A 17,922-nucleotide genomic window follows, 5' to 3' on the forward strand; every position below is an offset into this window, starting at 1 on the left:
CCTCTCCCTCTGGTTCTGTCTCTGCCTCTCTAATCTCTTTGTGTCTCTTATGAATAAATACATAAAATCTTTAAAAATAATAATAATAATAATAATAAAAGCTTCTTTAGTGATTCTAACGTGCAGCTCGGGTTGAGAACCACTAGGCCAGACCATCTCTAAGAAGGTTCCCATCACAAATGTTTTATGGCTCTATTATCACGGTCTCTGACCGAGAGGCACTACTTCTTTGGATTTCTGTTCACTACATCTTCTGTGGCCCTAGATGAGGACTATGGGGCACTCAGGCTTGGGGAAGACAAGGTTAAGTGTGTGGGCTCTGGAAGACAAGGGTTTGAGTCCTCGTTCAGCTCTCCGGGTTTCCTCCATATAACACAGGAATAACATCAGTATCTTCTGCAGTGGATTGTTGCATTAAGTTAATTCATGCTTGTAAAGTGTTTAAAATGATTACTGGAACACGCTAAGTGTTCAATGAGCTTAGTTCTTACTGTGGAGGGCAACGGGGTGGATAAGGGCGCCGAGAGGGGAGTGGCTAGGTGTGTTCATGGGATACGAGGGAGGCTGGAAGACCAGCAGCCTGGAGTCTCAGGACCTCTGTCCGGCAGGGCGTGCCTAGGGGCCCGGGACCCATACTGCGGCTGGGACGGGAAGCAGCAACGTTGCAGCACACTGGAGGACAGCTCCAACATGAGCCTCTGGACCCAGAACATAACAGCGTGTCCTGTGAGAACTGTTTTATGCCCCCCACCTGGGACCTCTCCACCCGCCCTCCACCCCCTGCGATTGAGTTGAGGCTGTGACTCTCCATCAATATCCCCCATGTCCCCTGGGACCTGGTGCCTTCCCCATCCCTTGCCTTGTGTGACCCGTTTGATGTGTATCTGCAGGTGCGAAATGTGACTCGGGATGGGGGCTTTGGCCAGTGGTCACCATGGCAACCATGTGAACACTTAGATGGGGATAATTCCGGCTCTTGCCTTTGTCGGGCCCGAGCCTGTGACTCCCCCCGACCCCGCTGTGGGGGCCGAGACTGCCTGGGGCCAGCCATCCACATCGCCAACTGTTCCAGGTACGTGAGGACACAGGACTTGGATGGTGGCTGCCTTGGACTGGAGCGAGGGTGGAATAGAGGAAATGGGGCATCCCAGGCAGGTGCTCCTGCAGAGGGACAGATGCCACTTCGGGGCTGTGCAGGGGACTGGAGAGGTGGCTAAAACATGAGCCCCGGGTGGGGAGGGTTGGAAATTTCCATGCTAGTGGGAGAGAAGTCTCCGCCTTGCGGGGGCTCTTGACACAAAGAGGGAAGCTGGGCAGGCGCAGGAGTCACAGACCCCAGGCTCAGTAGGCCTCGCTATTCCAAACACGAAGGACAGTAGGAGATGGTGGCAAAGGAGGCAGGCCTGGTGCCCGACCCCATGGCCATCCTCTAGAAGGTGCGACCTTGGACTCTCTTAAAATCACTCCATTCTATGTGTGTGTATTGGTTGAACTGTCACAGCAACCTCGCGGGGTAGGAACACAATCATTATCCTTACTTTGAAGATCAAGAGTATTAGGAGGCACAGAAATCTTTGGGAACGCGCCCAGGCTCACGTAGCCAGGAGAAGCGGTGGAGCCAAAACTTGGACATGGAGTCAAAGCAGGCTCAGCAGTGAATGGTGCCTGAGGCTGGAGCGAAGCAGGGGTGCTGGAGAACAGGGGGGAGCATGGGTCTGAGTGCAAGGGCCCCCCCACCCAGAAGGCTGAACCGCAGGTTGCGGATTGCAAAGGCAACTGGAGCCTTTTCTAGAGAAGGCGTCCTTCTGCCCGGGGAGTAGCTCCACGCAGTCCTACCTGCAGGCCCTCGGCCCGGGCACAGCCTGACCCACGGGGAGAGGTTCTCAACAGCGTTTGAGGAAGGAACATGGAAAAAGGAATAACTAGGTCCGCGGGAGGCGGCCTGCTTAGGAGCCTGCGTCGCTGGCGGCAACAATACAGAAGCCACCGGCGCGATAGGGACGTGCGCTAGGGCTCACGTGTCCCTGTCTCCTGTGACCCCCCAGGAACGGGGCGTGGACCCCGTGGTCCCCGTGGGCCCCGTGCAGCACGTCCTGCGGGATCGGATTCCAGGTCCGCCAGCGAAGCTGCAGCAACCCCGCTCCCCGCCACGGAGGCCGCATCTGCGTGGGCAAGAGCCGCGAGGAGCGGTGAGCGCGCCCCGGTCCGGGTCTCGGTCTCCGTCTCCGGGGGGCGCTGGCGCTGGCGCTGCGGGCGGGTCCCGGGCTCGCCGGCCCTCCCCCTGCACCCCGCCGTCTCTCCTTAGGGAACGGTGCCCGCTCCCGAGAGCCATGACTGCCCCCCCTTCCCTCAGGTTCTGCAACGAGAACGCGCCCTGCCCGGTGCCCATCTTCTGGGCGTCCTGGGGCTCCTGGAGCAAGTGCAGCAGCAACTGTGGGGGCGGCGTGCAGTCGCGGCGGCGGGCCTGCGAGAACGGAGACTCCTGCCCCGGCTGCGGCGTGGTGAGGCCCCGGGGAGGGGCGCGGGGGGGCGGCCCTGCACCCCGGGGTGGGGGGACCTGCATGGGGGGGAGTCTGCACCCCAGGGGGGCCGGCGAAGGGGGCGGCCCTGCACCCCGGGGTGGTAGGGAGGGCCAGCAGTGGGGGGCGGTCCTGCATCCCGCGGAGGGCTGGCCCGGAGGCGTGGGGGGGCCTGCATCCCAGGGAGGGGGGCGGCCCTGCACCCCGGAGAGGGCTGGCGGGGGGGGGGCGGTTCTGCATCCCGGTGGTGGGTGGAGGGTCGGCTGGGGGGCCAGCCCTGCACCCCCGGGGGGCGGCCCTGCACCCCAGGTGGGGAGGGCTGGCGGGGTGGCGGTCCTGCACCCCGAGGTGGGGAGGGCTGGCGGGGGGTGTGTGGCCCTGCACCCCAGGTGGGGAGGGCTGGCGGGGGGGGGGGCGGCCCTGCACCCCAGGTGGGGAGGGCTGGCGGGGGGTGTGTGGCCCTGCACCCCAGGTGGGGAGGGCTGGCGGGGGGTGCGGCCCTGCACCCCGAGGTGGGCTGGCAAGGAGGTGGCCCTGCACCCCGGGGAGGGGGAAGACTGGCGGGGGGCGGCGGCCCTGCACCCCGAGGTGGGGAGGGCTGGCGGGGGGCGGTAGCCCTGCACCCCGAGGTGGGGAGGGCTGGCGGGGGGGGGCGGCCCTGCACCCCAGGTGGGGAGGGCTGGCGGGATGGCGGCCCTGCACCCCGAGGTGGGGAGGGCTGGCGGGGGTGTGTGGCCCTGCACCCCAGGTGGGGAGGGCTGGCGGGGGGGCGGGGGGCGGCCCTGTACCCCGAGGTGGGGAGGGCTGGGGGGTGGGTCAGCCCTGCACCCCAGGTGGGGAGGGCTGGCGGGGGGTGCGGCCCTGCACCCCGAGGTGGGCTGGCAAGGAGGTGGCCCTGCACCCCGGGGAGGGGGAGGACTGGCGGGGGGCGGCGGCCCTGCACCCCAGGTGGGGAGGGCTGGCGGGGGGTGCGGCCCTGCACCCCGAGGTGGGCTGGCAAGGGGGCGGCCCTGCACCCCGAGGTGGGGAGGGCTGGCGGGGGGGGGGGCGGCCCTGCACCCCAAGGTGGGCTGGCAAGAAGGTGGCCCTGCACCCCGGGGAGGGGGAGGACTGGCGGGGGGCGGCGGCCCTGCACCCCAAGGTGGGGAGGGCTGGCGGGGGAGGGCGGCCCTGCACCCCGGGGCGGGGAGGGCTGGTGGGGGGGTGGCCCTGCACCCCGAGGTGGGCTGGCAAGGGGGCGGCCCTGCACCCCGGGGAGGGGGAGGGCTGGCGGGGGGGCCGGCCCTGCACCCCGGGGCGGGCCTGCGGGGGGTGGGCCCGCGCCTGCAGGTCGGCCACCCAGCGCCCGCTCCCCTCCCGAAGGAGTTCAAGACGTGCAACCCCGAGGGCTGCCCCGAAGTGCGGCGCAACACCCCGTGGACGCCGTGGCTGCCGGTGAACGTGACGCAGGGCGGGGCGCGGCAGGAGCAGCGGTTCCGCTTCACGTGCCGCGCGCCGCTGGCCGACCCGCACGGGCTGCAGCTGGGCCGCCGGAGGACCGAGACGCGGAGCTGCCCCGCCGACGGCTCGGGAGCCTGCGACACCGACGGTACCGCCCCCCTTACCCCGGCCTGGGGCGCGCGGGGTGCCCGGGGCAGGTGGTGGGGTGCCCGGGGCGGGAGCGGGGTGCTCGGGGCAGGAGCGAGGTCCCCGGGGTGGTGGCGGGATGCCCAGGGTGGGAGCGGGGTCCCCGGGGCCGGAGCGGGGTGCCCGGGGCGGTGGCGGGGTCCCGGGGCGTGGCGGGGTGTCCGGGGCGTGGCGGGGTCCCCGGGGCGTGGCGGGGTGCCCGGGGCGGGAGCGGGGTGCTCGGGGCAGGAGCGAGGTCCCCGGGGTGGTGGCGGGATGCCCAGGGCGGGAGCGGGGTCCCCGGGGCCGGAGCGGGGTGCCCGGGGCAGTGGCGGGGTCCCCGGGGCGGTGGCGGGGTCCCCGGGGCGTGGCGGGGTGCCCGGGGCTGTGGCAGGATGCCCGGGGCGTGGCGGGGTCCCGGGGCGTGGCGGGGTGTCCGGGGCGTGGCGGGGTGTCCGGGGCGTGGCGGGGTCCCGGGGCGTGGCGGGGTCCCGGGGCGTGGCGGGAGCCCGCGCTGACGCGTCCCCCCGCAGCCCTGGTGGAGGACCTCCTGCGCGGCGGCAGCACCTCCCCGCGCTCGCTGAGCGGCGGCTGGGCGGCGTGGGGCGCGTGGTCGTCCTGCTCCCGGGCCTGCGAGCTGGGCTTCCGCGTCCGCAAGCGCACGTGCACGAACCCCGAGCCCCGCAGCGGAGGCCTCCCGTGCAGCGGCGACGCGGCCGAGTACCAGGACTGCAACCCCCAGGCCTGTCCAGGTGACCCGCGCTCGCGGAACCCCGCTGGGTGGGGCAGGGGCCACACCTCATGCCTCCTCTGCTTTGCGACTCGTACAGGGGGCCCTAGAGCAGGTTTGCGCCCCGACCCAGGGCACGGCGGCGTCTCCCCCCGCAGGGCCGCTCCGCGTCCTCCGGGCCACTTTTATCCTCCCCTAATGGATTGGCCAGACAAGAAGCTTGATTGGAATGGAGCTGGGCTTTGCTGTCTCCTCTGCAGCCTGCCTAACCCCCAGCACCCCCAGAGGCGGAGGGGCAGCCCTGAGGGTGGGTCTTGGGGTGGTGCCGCCGATGGGGCCAGGCCGGCCCAGGGCAGAGTGGCCCAGCTCACGCTGGGGTGGAAGACTGCCTTGGGCCCTGCACCTGCAACCCCGTCACACACCCGGTCCCCTTGCAGTGCGGGGTGCCTGGTCCTGCTGGACCCCATGGTCCCCCTGCTCAGCCTCCTGTGGGGGAGGCCACTACCAACGCACCCGATCCTGCACCAGCCCCGCGCCCTCCCCAGGCGAGGACATCTGTCTGGGTCTGCACACAGAGGAGGCCCTGTGTGCCACACAGGCTTGCCCGGGTAGGGACAACATCTGGCTGGGGCTGGGGAGCACCTTGGATCTCTCTGATCCCCGTCAGGGGGTCCCAGGGTGGCTAAGCTCATGGCAGCCCACGCCCCACAGAAGGCTGGTCGCCGTGGTCCGAGTGGAGCGCGTGCACTGAGGAGGGAGCCCAGAGCCGCAGCAGGCACTGTGAAGACCTGGTCCCGGGGCCCAGCACCTGTGCTGGGAATAGCAGCCAGAGCCGCCCCTGTCCCTACAGCGAGATTCCTGGTGGGTCCTTCACACCCACCCTTACTACTCTGTGCCCCTAAACTTCCTTCCCCTTCAGAAGAGTCTCACTGGGTCTAGGATGGGAACACCGGGGGGCGGGGGGAAGGTGCATGTGCTTTGGGCTTTGGTCCCTTCTTCTCTAGTGAATCCACCGACCCCTCTTAGAGATAGGGTCTGAGCAGGGACAGAGTGGCATGCAGGCCCCCAGCCCCCGTCCCACAGGTCAGTGCTGACCAGGGTCCTACTGGAGATAGACCGAGCCCCCGAGGGACCCTTGTCTCCTCCCTGTCCCAATATCCTTTCTGCTTGTCTTCCCGCAGTGATCCTGCCTGCCTCTAGCATGGAGGAGGCCACCAGCTGTGGAGGTAAGGAACCTGCCCCACCTCGCGGCACTGTCTTTCTACCCCTCCTCCCCACCTAGGAGGCAGTCAGCAAGTCTGTATGCAAGAAGAGTCGCCCACCTCCACACCCTCTGGTGGCCTCCTCTGACCTAAGCCAGGTGTCCTATGAGAGAGGCCCGGGTGGCAGGCTGCCCAGCCTTCCTGTTGTCCTTGGCTCTGGCCTCAAAGCCCTTTCTTTGTCACAGAGCTTCCCAGTGGGAGGCAGTCAGGAGTCTCTCCTCTTCGCCCTGGCCCTTTCCTTACCACTTGCTTCTGCCTCTCCCAGGCTTCAGTCTCATCCACCTGGTAGCCACAGGTGTCTCCTGCTTCCTGGGCTCTGGGCTGCTGACCTTGGCAGTGTACCTGTCCTGCCAGCACTGCCAGCGCCAGTCCCAGGAATCTACACTCGTCCATCCGGCCACCCCCAACCACCTGCACTACAAGGGCGGGGGCACCCCCAAGAACGAGAAGTACACACCCATGGAGTTCAAGGTGGGAGCCTTCACAGAGGAGCAGGGTGAAGGGTGCGGCGGTTCTGACCCCGAGCAGGGCATAGCTGGGCTGGGCACTTGGGAGGGCACAGTGGTGTCGTGAACTGTCAGCAGCCGGAATGTTTTTTCACCAACTGGTTCCTAATCCCCTTGCCCTGGCTGCCCCCTCTCCCCATCCTTCCCTACGTCTTCCCCTCCGGTCCTTCCTTCTCCCACAGACGCTGAACAAGAATAACCTGATCCCCGATGACAGAGCCAACTTCTACCCGTTGCAGCAGACCAACGTGTACACAACCACCTACTATCCCAGCCCACTGAACAAGCACAGCTTCCGGCCCGAGGCCTCACCTGGACAACGGTGCTTCCCCAACAGCTGATAACACTGTCCCGGGGACTTGGGCTCCTTGCCTCCTTAAGGCCCAGAACAGGTGGAAATGGGACGGTGGAGCCAGCTCGGTTTTCTTGCTGCCTTGCCTGCGGGGGTCCTACCCGACTTCAAAGAGCTCTGGCTGGCGGTGACCATGGGGGAGAGGGCTGGCTTCAGGCTGGCACACGGCTGCAGTTCCAGCTCAGCCCAGGTCTCTCATGGCCTCCTTGTGACCCACGACCGTGCTGATCTCCCCTGCCGTGTCGGCTGTGGACCTACTGGGCACGCGAGGAACTGGAGAGCGGAGATGGCAGGACAGCAGGCTCTTAGGTGTGAGTTGGAAGTGATGCTCATGTGGCCATCATGGGCCGAGGCTGTCCCTCTCTGGCTGGCCCCAGGAAGGGCCTGGGCTACACCCCGATTGTCTCTGAGAGAGGAACAAGTCAAATGGCCCCAGAAGCTCCGGATTCTCCGCCCGGCGCTGGGCCACTGTGGTGCTGTCCCAGTGTGACCTGGGGACCAAGGCTGACCCAGGTTGTCTACCTTTGCCCAGCAGTCTGCACTTTGCCCAGGGACATCCCCCTGGTCAGAGGCAGTGAGGGCTGGGGACTGAAGATCGATCTTTGCTAAGAAGCCCTTTAATCTGGGCTGACACAGGCCTCAGCTTTGCCCTCAGAATGCAGGAAAGGCGGTCCAGGAGGAAGGGAGGCAGGAGTCCAGCCTCCGTGCCACTATGGAGATAGACTGTCTTCCAGTTGCTGCTCGGTAGCTACTGGCCGAGACCTGCTTGGGAGTCTCTGCTGGCCCTTCATCTGTTCAGGAACACGTACACACACACACACACACACACACACACACACTCAACATGCTACAGCAACAAAAAGGATGTTGGGCTGTGGCATTAATAATTAAAGATGATATCCAGTCTCCAAATGTAATTCTGTCTTCGTGCGTATGTGTGTGGGCTCCTCCTGGCGTGGGCTAGCCACCCAGAGCAGTGCTCTGGGTAATAGGTGATCTTCTCGGGGTAGAGGAAATGATCCACATGGAATTTGACTTTCCCAGAGGGGATCTCTCCACTTGTGAGCATATGTACATACACACATGTTGCTCTAAATCCTTTCTGGAAAAGAGGTTAGGGACAAACAGATTTGTAAGTAGGGGCTCGAGGTACACCAAAGACAACACAGCCTGAGATTTTTTTGCCCGTTCCCTTAACAGCAATTCCAGGCAACAGCTCCAGAGTGGGAATGCATGAGTACAGCAGGGGAGTATTAATGAGGGTGGTTTTATGAGGTATTTATAAGGCTAAATTTAATAAAAGCCAAAACTCACTGAAAATGAATAAACTTGTGAAATGGGAGAAGCCCAATATAGTTTTTGCTGGATTAAGTAAATAACCTCTAAGCCTCAGCCCAAGTCAGAGAGAGAGAGAGGAGTTGATGGACATGTTAAATTCAGAGAGCAATTTCTCAGCTTAATTGGCTGGATCAGTTCTCCTAGGGCTCCCAGCAAATTCTTCTTGTAGGTCAGGCTTTAAAGCCTGTGGTCCTAGTGGTAAGGAGGAAAAGAGCATTCCTGGGCCCAAGTCCTGGAATCCCTTGTGCTCACTGGGGCAAAGGAAGGGTCTTCAGGCCAGGGTGGAGCCCAATCGGAGAGAGCTCAGGGATCATATAAGCACTTCCTGCTTTGGGATTTCTTGCTGGGTTCCTCTTAACATAATGGAGTCCAGAGCATGTGGGAGCCTGTGGAGTATTAGATCTGGGGGTCTCTGATTCTCTTGGACCTGGTTAGGGAAGTGAAGTTCAAGAGTGTTCAAGGGCCCAGGATGTCTACTTCATGAGGGTCACTCTTCTCTCCAAGTGAGGGACTGGACAGGTCTGTAGGAAGAAGTCATGGAGAATACCTAGCTAATGTTCACCCCGTATAGACTGGAATGGCATCAGTGGGGATGAAAATTTGTGGGTGCTGTGGCAAAACACTACACACACACACACAAACACACACACACAATGAATTTTCTTTTTATAAAAAAACTGTTGTGGCTTTGGATGCATGACCATCAGAATGTATTAAGGGATCCACGCTGCATGCAAATTAGCTTGCATGGTTGACAAAGGCTGTAGCCAGCCCTAGCCCACAGATGAGGAAGCCAAGAATGTCCTCCCCGGTGGTTGTGTTCTCTCTGGCAGCTGCTTTGAGGCTGCATGGATAGCTCCATGGTGTCAGGAAACCGAGGTATAAAAAACAAGGGGGCTTCTTAGACCCAGCTGGCTCGGCAAAAGAGAAAGGGAATGCCGGATTGGATGCTCTAGGCCTTCTTGGGCCTTCTTGTCTTTGGATAACTGCTTTTTATGATCCGAGTAGCACTTTTATTGTAGAAAATTTAGAGGATATAGAAAACCAAAAATATAATCACAGTTACAGTAAAAACCAAGGCAGGGACTTAGGGATTTTAAATGATGGTGTGAAGACAATTCTCTCAACATCACTCCAAAAGCAAAGAGGACAAAAAACAAAAGCTATCACTATTTTCAATATCTATAATCCGAAATCATAATACAAGAATATAGAAAGCAGATAGAGGAACAGGTTGCTTGGTGTAAACTTCAGCTAGACCTTCAAGATACCTTCACTCTCTTGTCTCATAGCTAGGTCACCACTCCTTTGTCACCCCAGAGGGCAATAAGCATGTTCCCTTGAGACACTGAACCAGACTGGATGTGGAAATACCAGACGTGAAGTGAGTGTGTGGTAAGGGTCTCTTTGGACCACTAGAGGTTTAAGAAACAGGCCATGATTATCAGTGGGACTCAGCAGTTGCCTTATTCAGCTAACTCCAAGACTCTGGCAGCCAAGTTTCTTCCCCCAGCCCTCCTCCAGGCAGGAGATTATTAGATGATTCTTTGAAGAAACAAACTAAGTCTGCAGATTCTGAAAAAAATAAGCCAGTGCAACAGTCCTACAGTGAAGTACACTCATTAACAAACATGTCCAAGTACACAGAACCTGCTGTCACTTTTCAGCACGTCATAAATAGGAATGTGCAGATAAGAGTCACAGACATCAGAGAAAAAAAAGCACTAACATGAAAGAAAGAGGAACTCAATGAAGAGAGATTATATATACATAGAGAACATTTCAAAGACCCCATAATTCTTCAGAATAAGTAAAGATATTGCATTCATGAAATAACAAGATAAAATAAAATGGACAGAGTAAAGCTCTTAGAAGTTAAAAAAAAATATGAGAGAAAAATATGTTTAACGATAAAGGGAGTTTCCCAAAAAGTTGAATGAAAAGACCAAGAAATGGAAAATAGGAGAAAAAGAGATAAGAAAATTAAAGGATCTGGGTGTCTGGCTGGCTCAGTTGGTGGAGCATGGGACTCTTGATCAAGGGGTTGTAAGTTTGAACCCCATGTTGGGTGTAAAGATTACTTAAAAAATAAAATCTTTAAAAGAAAATTAGAGGATCAATCCAGGAGGTCTAACAGCCCATTGAAAAACTCATAAGAGGAAATTATCAAAGAAAGACTCTGGGAAAATTTGCCAGAACCAAAAGACAAGGTCTTCAGATCAGTACCTAGCAGCAAGAGGCACATAAACATGACATTTCAAAACAACAGCCTTGAAGAGAAGATTCCAACAGACAAAAAAAGATTAGGAATATGAATGGCATAAACCTCTTACTAACAAAATTTAAAGTTAGAATACAGTAGAAATTATCCTCAAGATTCTGAAGTAAAAATAATATTTGGTTGTGAATTTTATACCCAGCCAACCTATGAGTCATAGGAGAGTAGATTAAAGACCTTTTCAGATATGCAGAATCTCAAAAAAATATATCTCACATGTGTTCTCATTTCAGTAAAACAAGAGTAAACAAAATGTAGATCCAAGGGAAAGGGGATCTAACACAGGAAAGGGGTGAGAACAGATACCAGGCTGGCAGTCATGCAACAGGCTGAGAGAGCAACAATCCAGGTTAGAGTAGGAGGAGAGCCTGCACATGGAGAGAGCCAGGAAAAATGAACAGGCACATTATCTGGCAGGTTTGTATGGAGAATTATATGAAGATTTATTTTATAAAACTTACTTTAGGGGTGCCCGGTGTCTCAGTCCATTAAGCATCCAACTCTTTCTTGATTTTAGCTCAGGGTTGTAGGATTGAGCCCCCTGTTGGGTTCCGAGCTCAGTGGAGTCTGCTTGGGATTCTCTCTTTCCCTCTTCCTCTGCCCCTCACCTCTCCCCACTCTAAAAATAAATAAATATTTTTAAATCTTATTTTATAAAACTGTATGGAAAGACTTAAGTTTGGGTTCAAAGAAAACTAAGAAAACATGGTATTTTTTATTTGATTTATTTAAAAAGTATTTTTTATGAAAATAAAACAGAGGCACAGAAAAAAAACACAGAACAAAGGTATGGCTTAGTGCACATAGGGCTAAAAGCTTTATAATGACCATCCAGGTCAAGAGAGGGCTAGAACTTTCACAAACACTCCAGATTCCCTTTCTTCTGTCCCATCTTTGTCACAGAAGATGCCCCTTTCCAAGAAGATGCCTTCTTCTTTGCCCTCCCTCCAAATATCAGATAATTGTTAACACCAGGAATAAAAAAGAGCATACAGAAAAGGAAATGTAATCATTATCACTTGGTACAACCATGATATTTAGATAATCATAATAATTAAAGCATTGCATATGTACTTAAGCATAACTTGTAATACAGATATATTACACTTTTTTTCTTATCATGGGGTGACCACCGAAGGAACAAGCCTTAACTTTTGTTGCCAACTGAATGTTGGGTAAATATTGAGATAGAAAGGAATAAATAAATAAATAAATAAAATAAATAAAAAAAAGAAAGGAATAAAACATTTAAAAAAATTTTCCAGATTATAATTATGGTACACGTTCGTTTAAGAAATTTGGGGAGGGGTGCCTGGGTGGCTCAGTCAATTGAGTGTCAGACTCTTGATTTTGGCTCAGGTCATGATCTCAGGGACAAGAGATGGAGCCCCAAGTCCAGGCTCCAAGCTCAGCAGTGAGTCTGCTTGATATTCTCTCCATTTTCCTCTATGCCTCCTCAACTTTTTTTTTTTTTAAAGAAAGAAATTTGGGGAAAAAACTTATAAAAAGAAAATACAAATGCCCCAAAGTCCAGCCAAGAAATAACCATCATTCTTTTATGTTCTTTTCCAAGCATTTTTTTATAGATGTGAGTTTCAGAGTGCTTTATAAAATTAAGACATACTACATACACAGTTTTTATTCTGATTTTGACTTGTAGCATTATATCACTATTTCCCCATATTGTTAAAAATTCTGTAAGCCTCAAGACCCCTTTCAGTGGCTGCCCTAGGAATGGGTCAGAGAGTGGGAGAGAGGGCCTTGTTTCCAGAGCTCCACAGGTAGCAATGTATCTGCACCCTTACGCCTTAAAAGAGAAAGTTCATTTTTATAGATTTTGTTTACACACTGAGGAAGGTTTACTTTCAAAAGTTTGCATAATATTTGAAAAAATACTGGCCTAAAAATTCTATTGTATAAATTTTATTTCTGTTACCTAGATGTATCCATTCTATTACATACATTCATTCTACTCTATTATATAAGGGTATCACTCTATTGCATACATTTATCACAACTTATTGAAACCACTCATTTGTTTCAAAATTTTCTTTAGCCAAAAATACTTTTATGGAACTTCTTTTTTTAATTAATTAATTCCTTATTTATTTATTAAGATTTTATTTATTCATGAGAGACATAGAGGGAGAGACAGAGGCAGAGACACAGGCAGAGGGAGAAGCAGGCTCCATGCAGGCTCCATGCAGGGAGCCCGATGTGGGACTCGATCCCGGGGCTCCAGGATCACGCCCTGGGCTGAAGGGAGGCGCTCAACCACTGAGCCACCTAGGCATCCCTTTTATTTTATTTTTTAATGGAACTTCTTATCCATATTTATGACTATATATCCTTAGGATAAATTCCCAAGAGAGAAGGCTCTTAACTTCTCTGGCCAGGATTCTTGCCGATGAGAATGCGCTCTCAGCAGCAGTGTATTCTCATTTTCTTATTACTAACCCTAAGAGCCAACAGTGGTAAGTGCTATCCCCTCCAAACACGGGACCAGAAGCTGTGCACCAATACCTTCTTCGGTTCTCACAGCAATCCTCAAAGAGACTATTAACAGGCCAACTTTCAGATGAGGAAACAAATTTAATAAGTTTAAGTAACTTGCTCAAAATCATATTGCTAGTCATCAACACACCCAGAATTTCAACCCAGAGATTCCATGTGCTTGTTATCAATTTTTTTTAAAAAATGCAATTGTTTAAATGTTCATTTAAACATATTTAGTGAGTGACCATTTCCCCCATACACATACTGGTCATTTGCATTTCTACTTTTTTTTAAGGGAGGTGTCCTGTGCTTTTTCTCTTAGGTGGTGATCTTTTCCTTACTGCTTTGTGTATAAAAGATACAAAGGAGTTATTGTGTATATAAATATATTAATCCTTGGTCAAAGAGATTGAAATATTTCTCTAATTGATCATATGCCTGCTTTGACACACAGATGTTTGGAGTTTTTTTACATAGAACCATTAAAAATGAAAATTGTCCTGGGGATCCCTGGGTGGCACAGCGGTTTGGCGCCTGCCTTTGGCCCAGGGCGCGATCCTGGAGACCCGGGATCGAATCCCACATCGGGCTCCCAGTGCATGGAGCCTGCTTCTCCCTCTGCCTGTGTCTCTGCCTCTCTCTCTCTCTCTGTGACTGTCATAAATAAATAAAAAAAAAATGTAAAAAAAAAAAAAAGAAAAAAAAGAAAATTGTCCTGATTTCACATGAATGACCCTGAAGTAATAAGTCTTCTCACTGTCACGACCGTGAAGCTCAAGGATGTAGAGTTCGGGGGACACATTTCTCTCTGCACACCTTGCATGCTGGTAGTGACCCTAAACAAATAAAGACCCTAAAAAGTTGTTACCCTAAAAAAGTAAAGATAGTTCCAGGCTGGGGAACTATCTCTTTGGGATTTGACTTAGGGGAGCTCACATCCTACCCTCCGCAGAGGAAGAGGAATGCCTAAGAGTAAGAAAAACAACAGAGTATGAGGTGAGAGGTTCATTTCTCAGGGAGAAGGAAACACAGCCAGGCCCCTTCTACTTGTCAGGGCAAGTGAGGTTTTGATGAAAAACAAAACCTAGGGTTCCTCTCTTGGGCAGCAGAGATGGACCACAGAGCGGGATGGTTATGCCCAGAGTGTAAGGCCCCCTCCACCATAGCTGTGTCTCTGAGCAGGTCAGTCATAACCCTCAAGCATCCAAGGCAAGGAGCGCATTGCTGATGCAAGGGGACGATCTCCCCAAGTGGTCAGGGAGGTGCTGTTGACAAGAGGCAGTTCACCTGGCCAACAGTCAGGTCTTCTCTGACCAGGTGAGAGTTTCCAATCCTGATTCCAAAGTCACATTGCACAATTCAAGCCTCTGTATTTAAAATGAAAATTTAGTCTTACTTGGTACGTGTCATCTGGGGACAGGATATTGACCCAAACTCGTTCAGGCAGCTGGCAACGGACAGGCCCCTGTTCTCATAGCACCCATTCTGAGTCTTGGTCATGTGGGAGAACCATGTTTGGCAGACAGTTAAGAGCTCAGGGTCTCTAGCTTTATCACTCACCAGCTGTGTGACCTCGGCAAATCTCTTCCTCATTTTGGGCTACAGTTTCCTGGCTTATGAAATGGCAGGGGTTGGGCCCAGAATCCCTGTTAAATTCTAGGATTCCCAGAGCTTTTGAAAAAATCTTATACATGGTATTTTTTTCATCTTTTCTTTTCTAGCCAAGTGCTCTGGGGTTCCCTGTGCTGGGCCTCTTTCTGCCCCCTATACCTTGTCTCAGAGTCTCCGGTGCTACTCAGGGCTGGGTCTGCTGCTGGAGAAACAGACTCCCTGAACTCACTGTCCTCACACAGGAACCAGGGAAAATGCCTTTTTTGGAGAACGAACTAGATGAATGTTGTTTCTGGATTGGCAACATTCTAAATATTTATTTATTTATTTATTTATTTATTTATTTATTTATATCGTGCATGCACATAGCAGGAGGGGCAAAGGGGGAGGGAGAGGGAGAAAATCTCAAGCCGACTCAGAGGCCCGCCGCAGAGCTCAGTCTCATGACCCCAAGATGATGACCTAAGCCAAAACCAGGAGTCAGACCCTTGGCCAACTGAGCCGCCCAGGCTCCCCGGAATGGCAACATTCTAAAAGGGGAGCTTCTGTTAGATAAGAGACACTCAGCTCTTAATACCAAGTGATGGATGCTTGTCTTGGTCTGGAGCCCAGGCGTTCCTAAGGCTTGATTCCGTTCCAGAAGACAGTCTTCCACATGGAGGCCCAGCTGCTTCACTCCCAGCCCAGCCCTCTGCTCAGGTCATTCTGTGCCTCCAGCTACTAGGTCACCCCAGATGACTCACTGGAGAACCCTTGCAGGCCAGTCGGACACGAACTCAGGCAAAGCTCCTCTCCTCATCCGAGCTGCCAACAGGGGATTGGTGCTCACGGAGTTGGGCTCTAATTCCGTGGCTGTGTTGCCCATGTTGGTGACTGCAGGAGGAGTTCAGGCCTCAGGGTCTGGAATCCTCTCTCTAAAGTTATTGCAAAATTCATCCCTACTCACAAGGTCCTTCCAAACACTCTAAAAGAGACAGTTTAGGGTGTCTGGGTGGCTCATTGGTTAAGCATCTGCCTTCTGCTCAGGTCCTGATCCCAGGGTGCTGGGATTGAGCCCCACATCGGGCTTTCTGCTCAGCAGCAAGTCTGCTATTCCGTCTCCCTCTCCCCCTACTCATGTTTGCTCACTCTCTTTCTAAAATAAGTAAGTAAAATCTTTTTAAAAATTAATAAAAGAAACAGTTTTCCTGAGGACTATGCCCAGTGTCCGGGGGCTGATGGGACATAGCACCCACACACACATTTGGGACACTGAGCACTCACAAACACAAGGCTCTGCTTCCCACCCCCCACCCCCAGTAAATCCCTGATTGCCCAGCAGAGTGGGTCCCAAATAGCTGGTATCACAAAGCTCTTTCAGATGTAACCAGAGATAACCAAGATAGCACCAAATTCCTGCCTGACCATCTATAGCCTTGGCCCACAGGGTTTCTTTGCTTGAAGATAAGCTTACAATTTCCCTTCAAAATATATTTTTAATTAATTCCTTCAAGGTGTATAGCAGGTATTTAAAAGGAATACATGCATGGGGAAGAAAAAAAAGAAAACAAAAAACACAAGGGACACTTGGGTGGCTCAGCAGTTGAGCGTCTGTCTGCCTTTGGCTCAGGTCATGATCCTGGGGTCCTGGGATCAAGTCCTGCGGGGAGCCTGCTTCTCCCTCTGCCTATGTCTGCCTCTCTCTGTGTGTCTCTCATGAATAAATAAATAAAATCTTTAAAAACAAAATGAAACAACAACAAAAAAAACAGTACAAAAAGATATTCAGGGAAAAGTGGCCCCCCCATTCTTGATTCCTGGGCCCCAAGTTCCGCTTCCTGAGGTGGATAGAGGCAACAAAACACAGGCAAATACGTACAGTTATGTGTCTACACATAAAATGTACCGAAGTCTGGCTTTAATCTTGATATTCAGCCAAAAATTGGCCTTCAGGCGCCACTTTTGGAAGTCTAACCAGCTGCACGTGTCCTTAGCCATCATTTATGGTTCCCCTGAGTCTGTCGTGGTCTACAGTCAGGGTTGCACAGGTTACCACTGGCTCAAATCAGCACGTCGACTCCCATGGTGGACACATGGCATGCCTCTGAGATTTACTGTGCAGACGTGATACTCACTATAAATGTCCAGGTAAATCTTGAAGTGAAAATCGATGCTCCATATGTTCAAATTCCATCAGTGGGACTACATGCGTATGTGTAGTATTGTAAAAGTAAAATGCCACAATGATTAATGATTGTGAAAGTCACTAATTTTATGTTCAAACACACTTAAGCACCTCAAAATAGCAAAGAAAAAGGAAAAAGACTGAGAGTTAAAAAGAACACTGTAGGGGGGCGCCTGGGTGGCTCAGTTGGTTAAGCATCTTGCCTTCAGCTCACATCATGATCTCAGGGTCCTGGGTTCAAGGCTCTCTGCTCAGTGGGAAGCCTGCTTCTCCCCCTTCCTCTGTCCCTCTCCCTGCTTGTGTGCTCTCTCTCTCTCTTAAATAAATAAAATCTTTTTTAGAAAAAGAACACCGTAAGAGAATGTGAGTGAGAGAACTTTAGGAAGAATTTTATGAGTTTTGTGAGCCAACAGATGTGAAGCAATTTAAAATATCACAGGGAAGAATAATAGAGATTTGATTAAATAATAATTCTAATATTTGTCAACCGGGTTGGCATCTCTCTTTAGCATTCATTATGTTAAACAAAATAACCTTGAAGCAGTATGTTTAATTTGGGGTATTTAATTCCATTTAGGTTATGAGTCTTTCAAGAATAAATTCTGTTTGAGAGTTTACATCTTAAGAAAATGGATTAAAAAAAAAAAGAACGTCAGCTTTTCTACTTCAACATCCCATAACCAGAAAAAATTACCAAATCCTGTACAATATCTATGATGAATCACGTTTAATCTAGACAGAAAAAAAAGAACATAAAGAGAATAGAGAAGAGAAAAAAAATCCAGGAAAATGTAATAACCAAAAAAATATCTGGCTTGTCTACTGTTCTCCTGTGATGTGAGCATCTACTTTGTATCACAAAACAGCAGCTGACCATGCTGAGCAACCAGTGCTCCTGCATGTTAACAGCACGCTTAAAATGGGACCATTCCAATTTTAATAGCAAAATCATAAGAATCGTTTCATTCTTGGAGATGGAATTTCAGATTAATTCTTGTATCCCCAAAGTTTTCTTCTGAGATGTTCATAACTGGCTTTGGCCTCAACTTGAACCCCACGTT

At 52.6% G+C, this 17,922-nt stretch overlaps 1 protein-coding gene across 8 annotated transcripts in view; it reads left to right on the top strand.

Moving 5' to 3' along the window:
* Window positions 1–7,891, top strand: part of SEMA5B (semaphorin 5B) — a 118,557-nt gene extending 110,666 nt beyond the window's left edge. For 6 of the 8 annotated variants that reach the window (XM_077884609.1, XM_077884608.1, XM_077884613.1 and 3 more), the window contains 11 exons: window positions 609–726; window positions 891–1,072; window positions 2,046–2,189; window positions 2,354–2,501; window positions 3,882–4,107; window positions 4,658–4,876; window positions 5,292–5,462; window positions 5,566–5,715; window positions 6,036–6,080; window positions 6,382–6,587; window positions 6,805–7,891. In XM_077884609.1, the coding sequence (XP_077740735.1) occupies window positions 609–726; window positions 891–1,072; window positions 2,046–2,189; window positions 2,354–2,501; window positions 3,882–4,107; window positions 4,658–4,876; window positions 5,292–5,462; window positions 5,566–5,715; window positions 6,036–6,080; window positions 6,382–6,587; window positions 6,805–6,963 (1,768 nt within the window). In that variant the 3' untranslated portion in view covers window positions 6,964–7,891. The remainder of the gene's footprint in view (window positions 1–608; window positions 727–890; window positions 1,073–2,045; window positions 2,190–2,353; window positions 2,502–3,881; window positions 4,108–4,657; window positions 4,877–5,291; window positions 5,463–5,565; window positions 5,716–6,035; window positions 6,081–6,381; window positions 6,588–6,804) is intronic. The other 2 variants (XM_077884614.1, XM_077884611.1) reach the window with 1 other exon arrangement.
* Window positions 7,892–17,922: the final 10,031 nt, after the last annotated feature.

Source organism: Canis aureus, chromosome 35 (assembly GCF_053574225.1).
Source record: "Canis aureus isolate CA01 chromosome 35, VMU_Caureus_v.1.0, whole genome shotgun sequence".
NCBI lineage: Eukaryota > Metazoa > Chordata > Mammalia > Carnivora > Canidae > Canis > Canis aureus.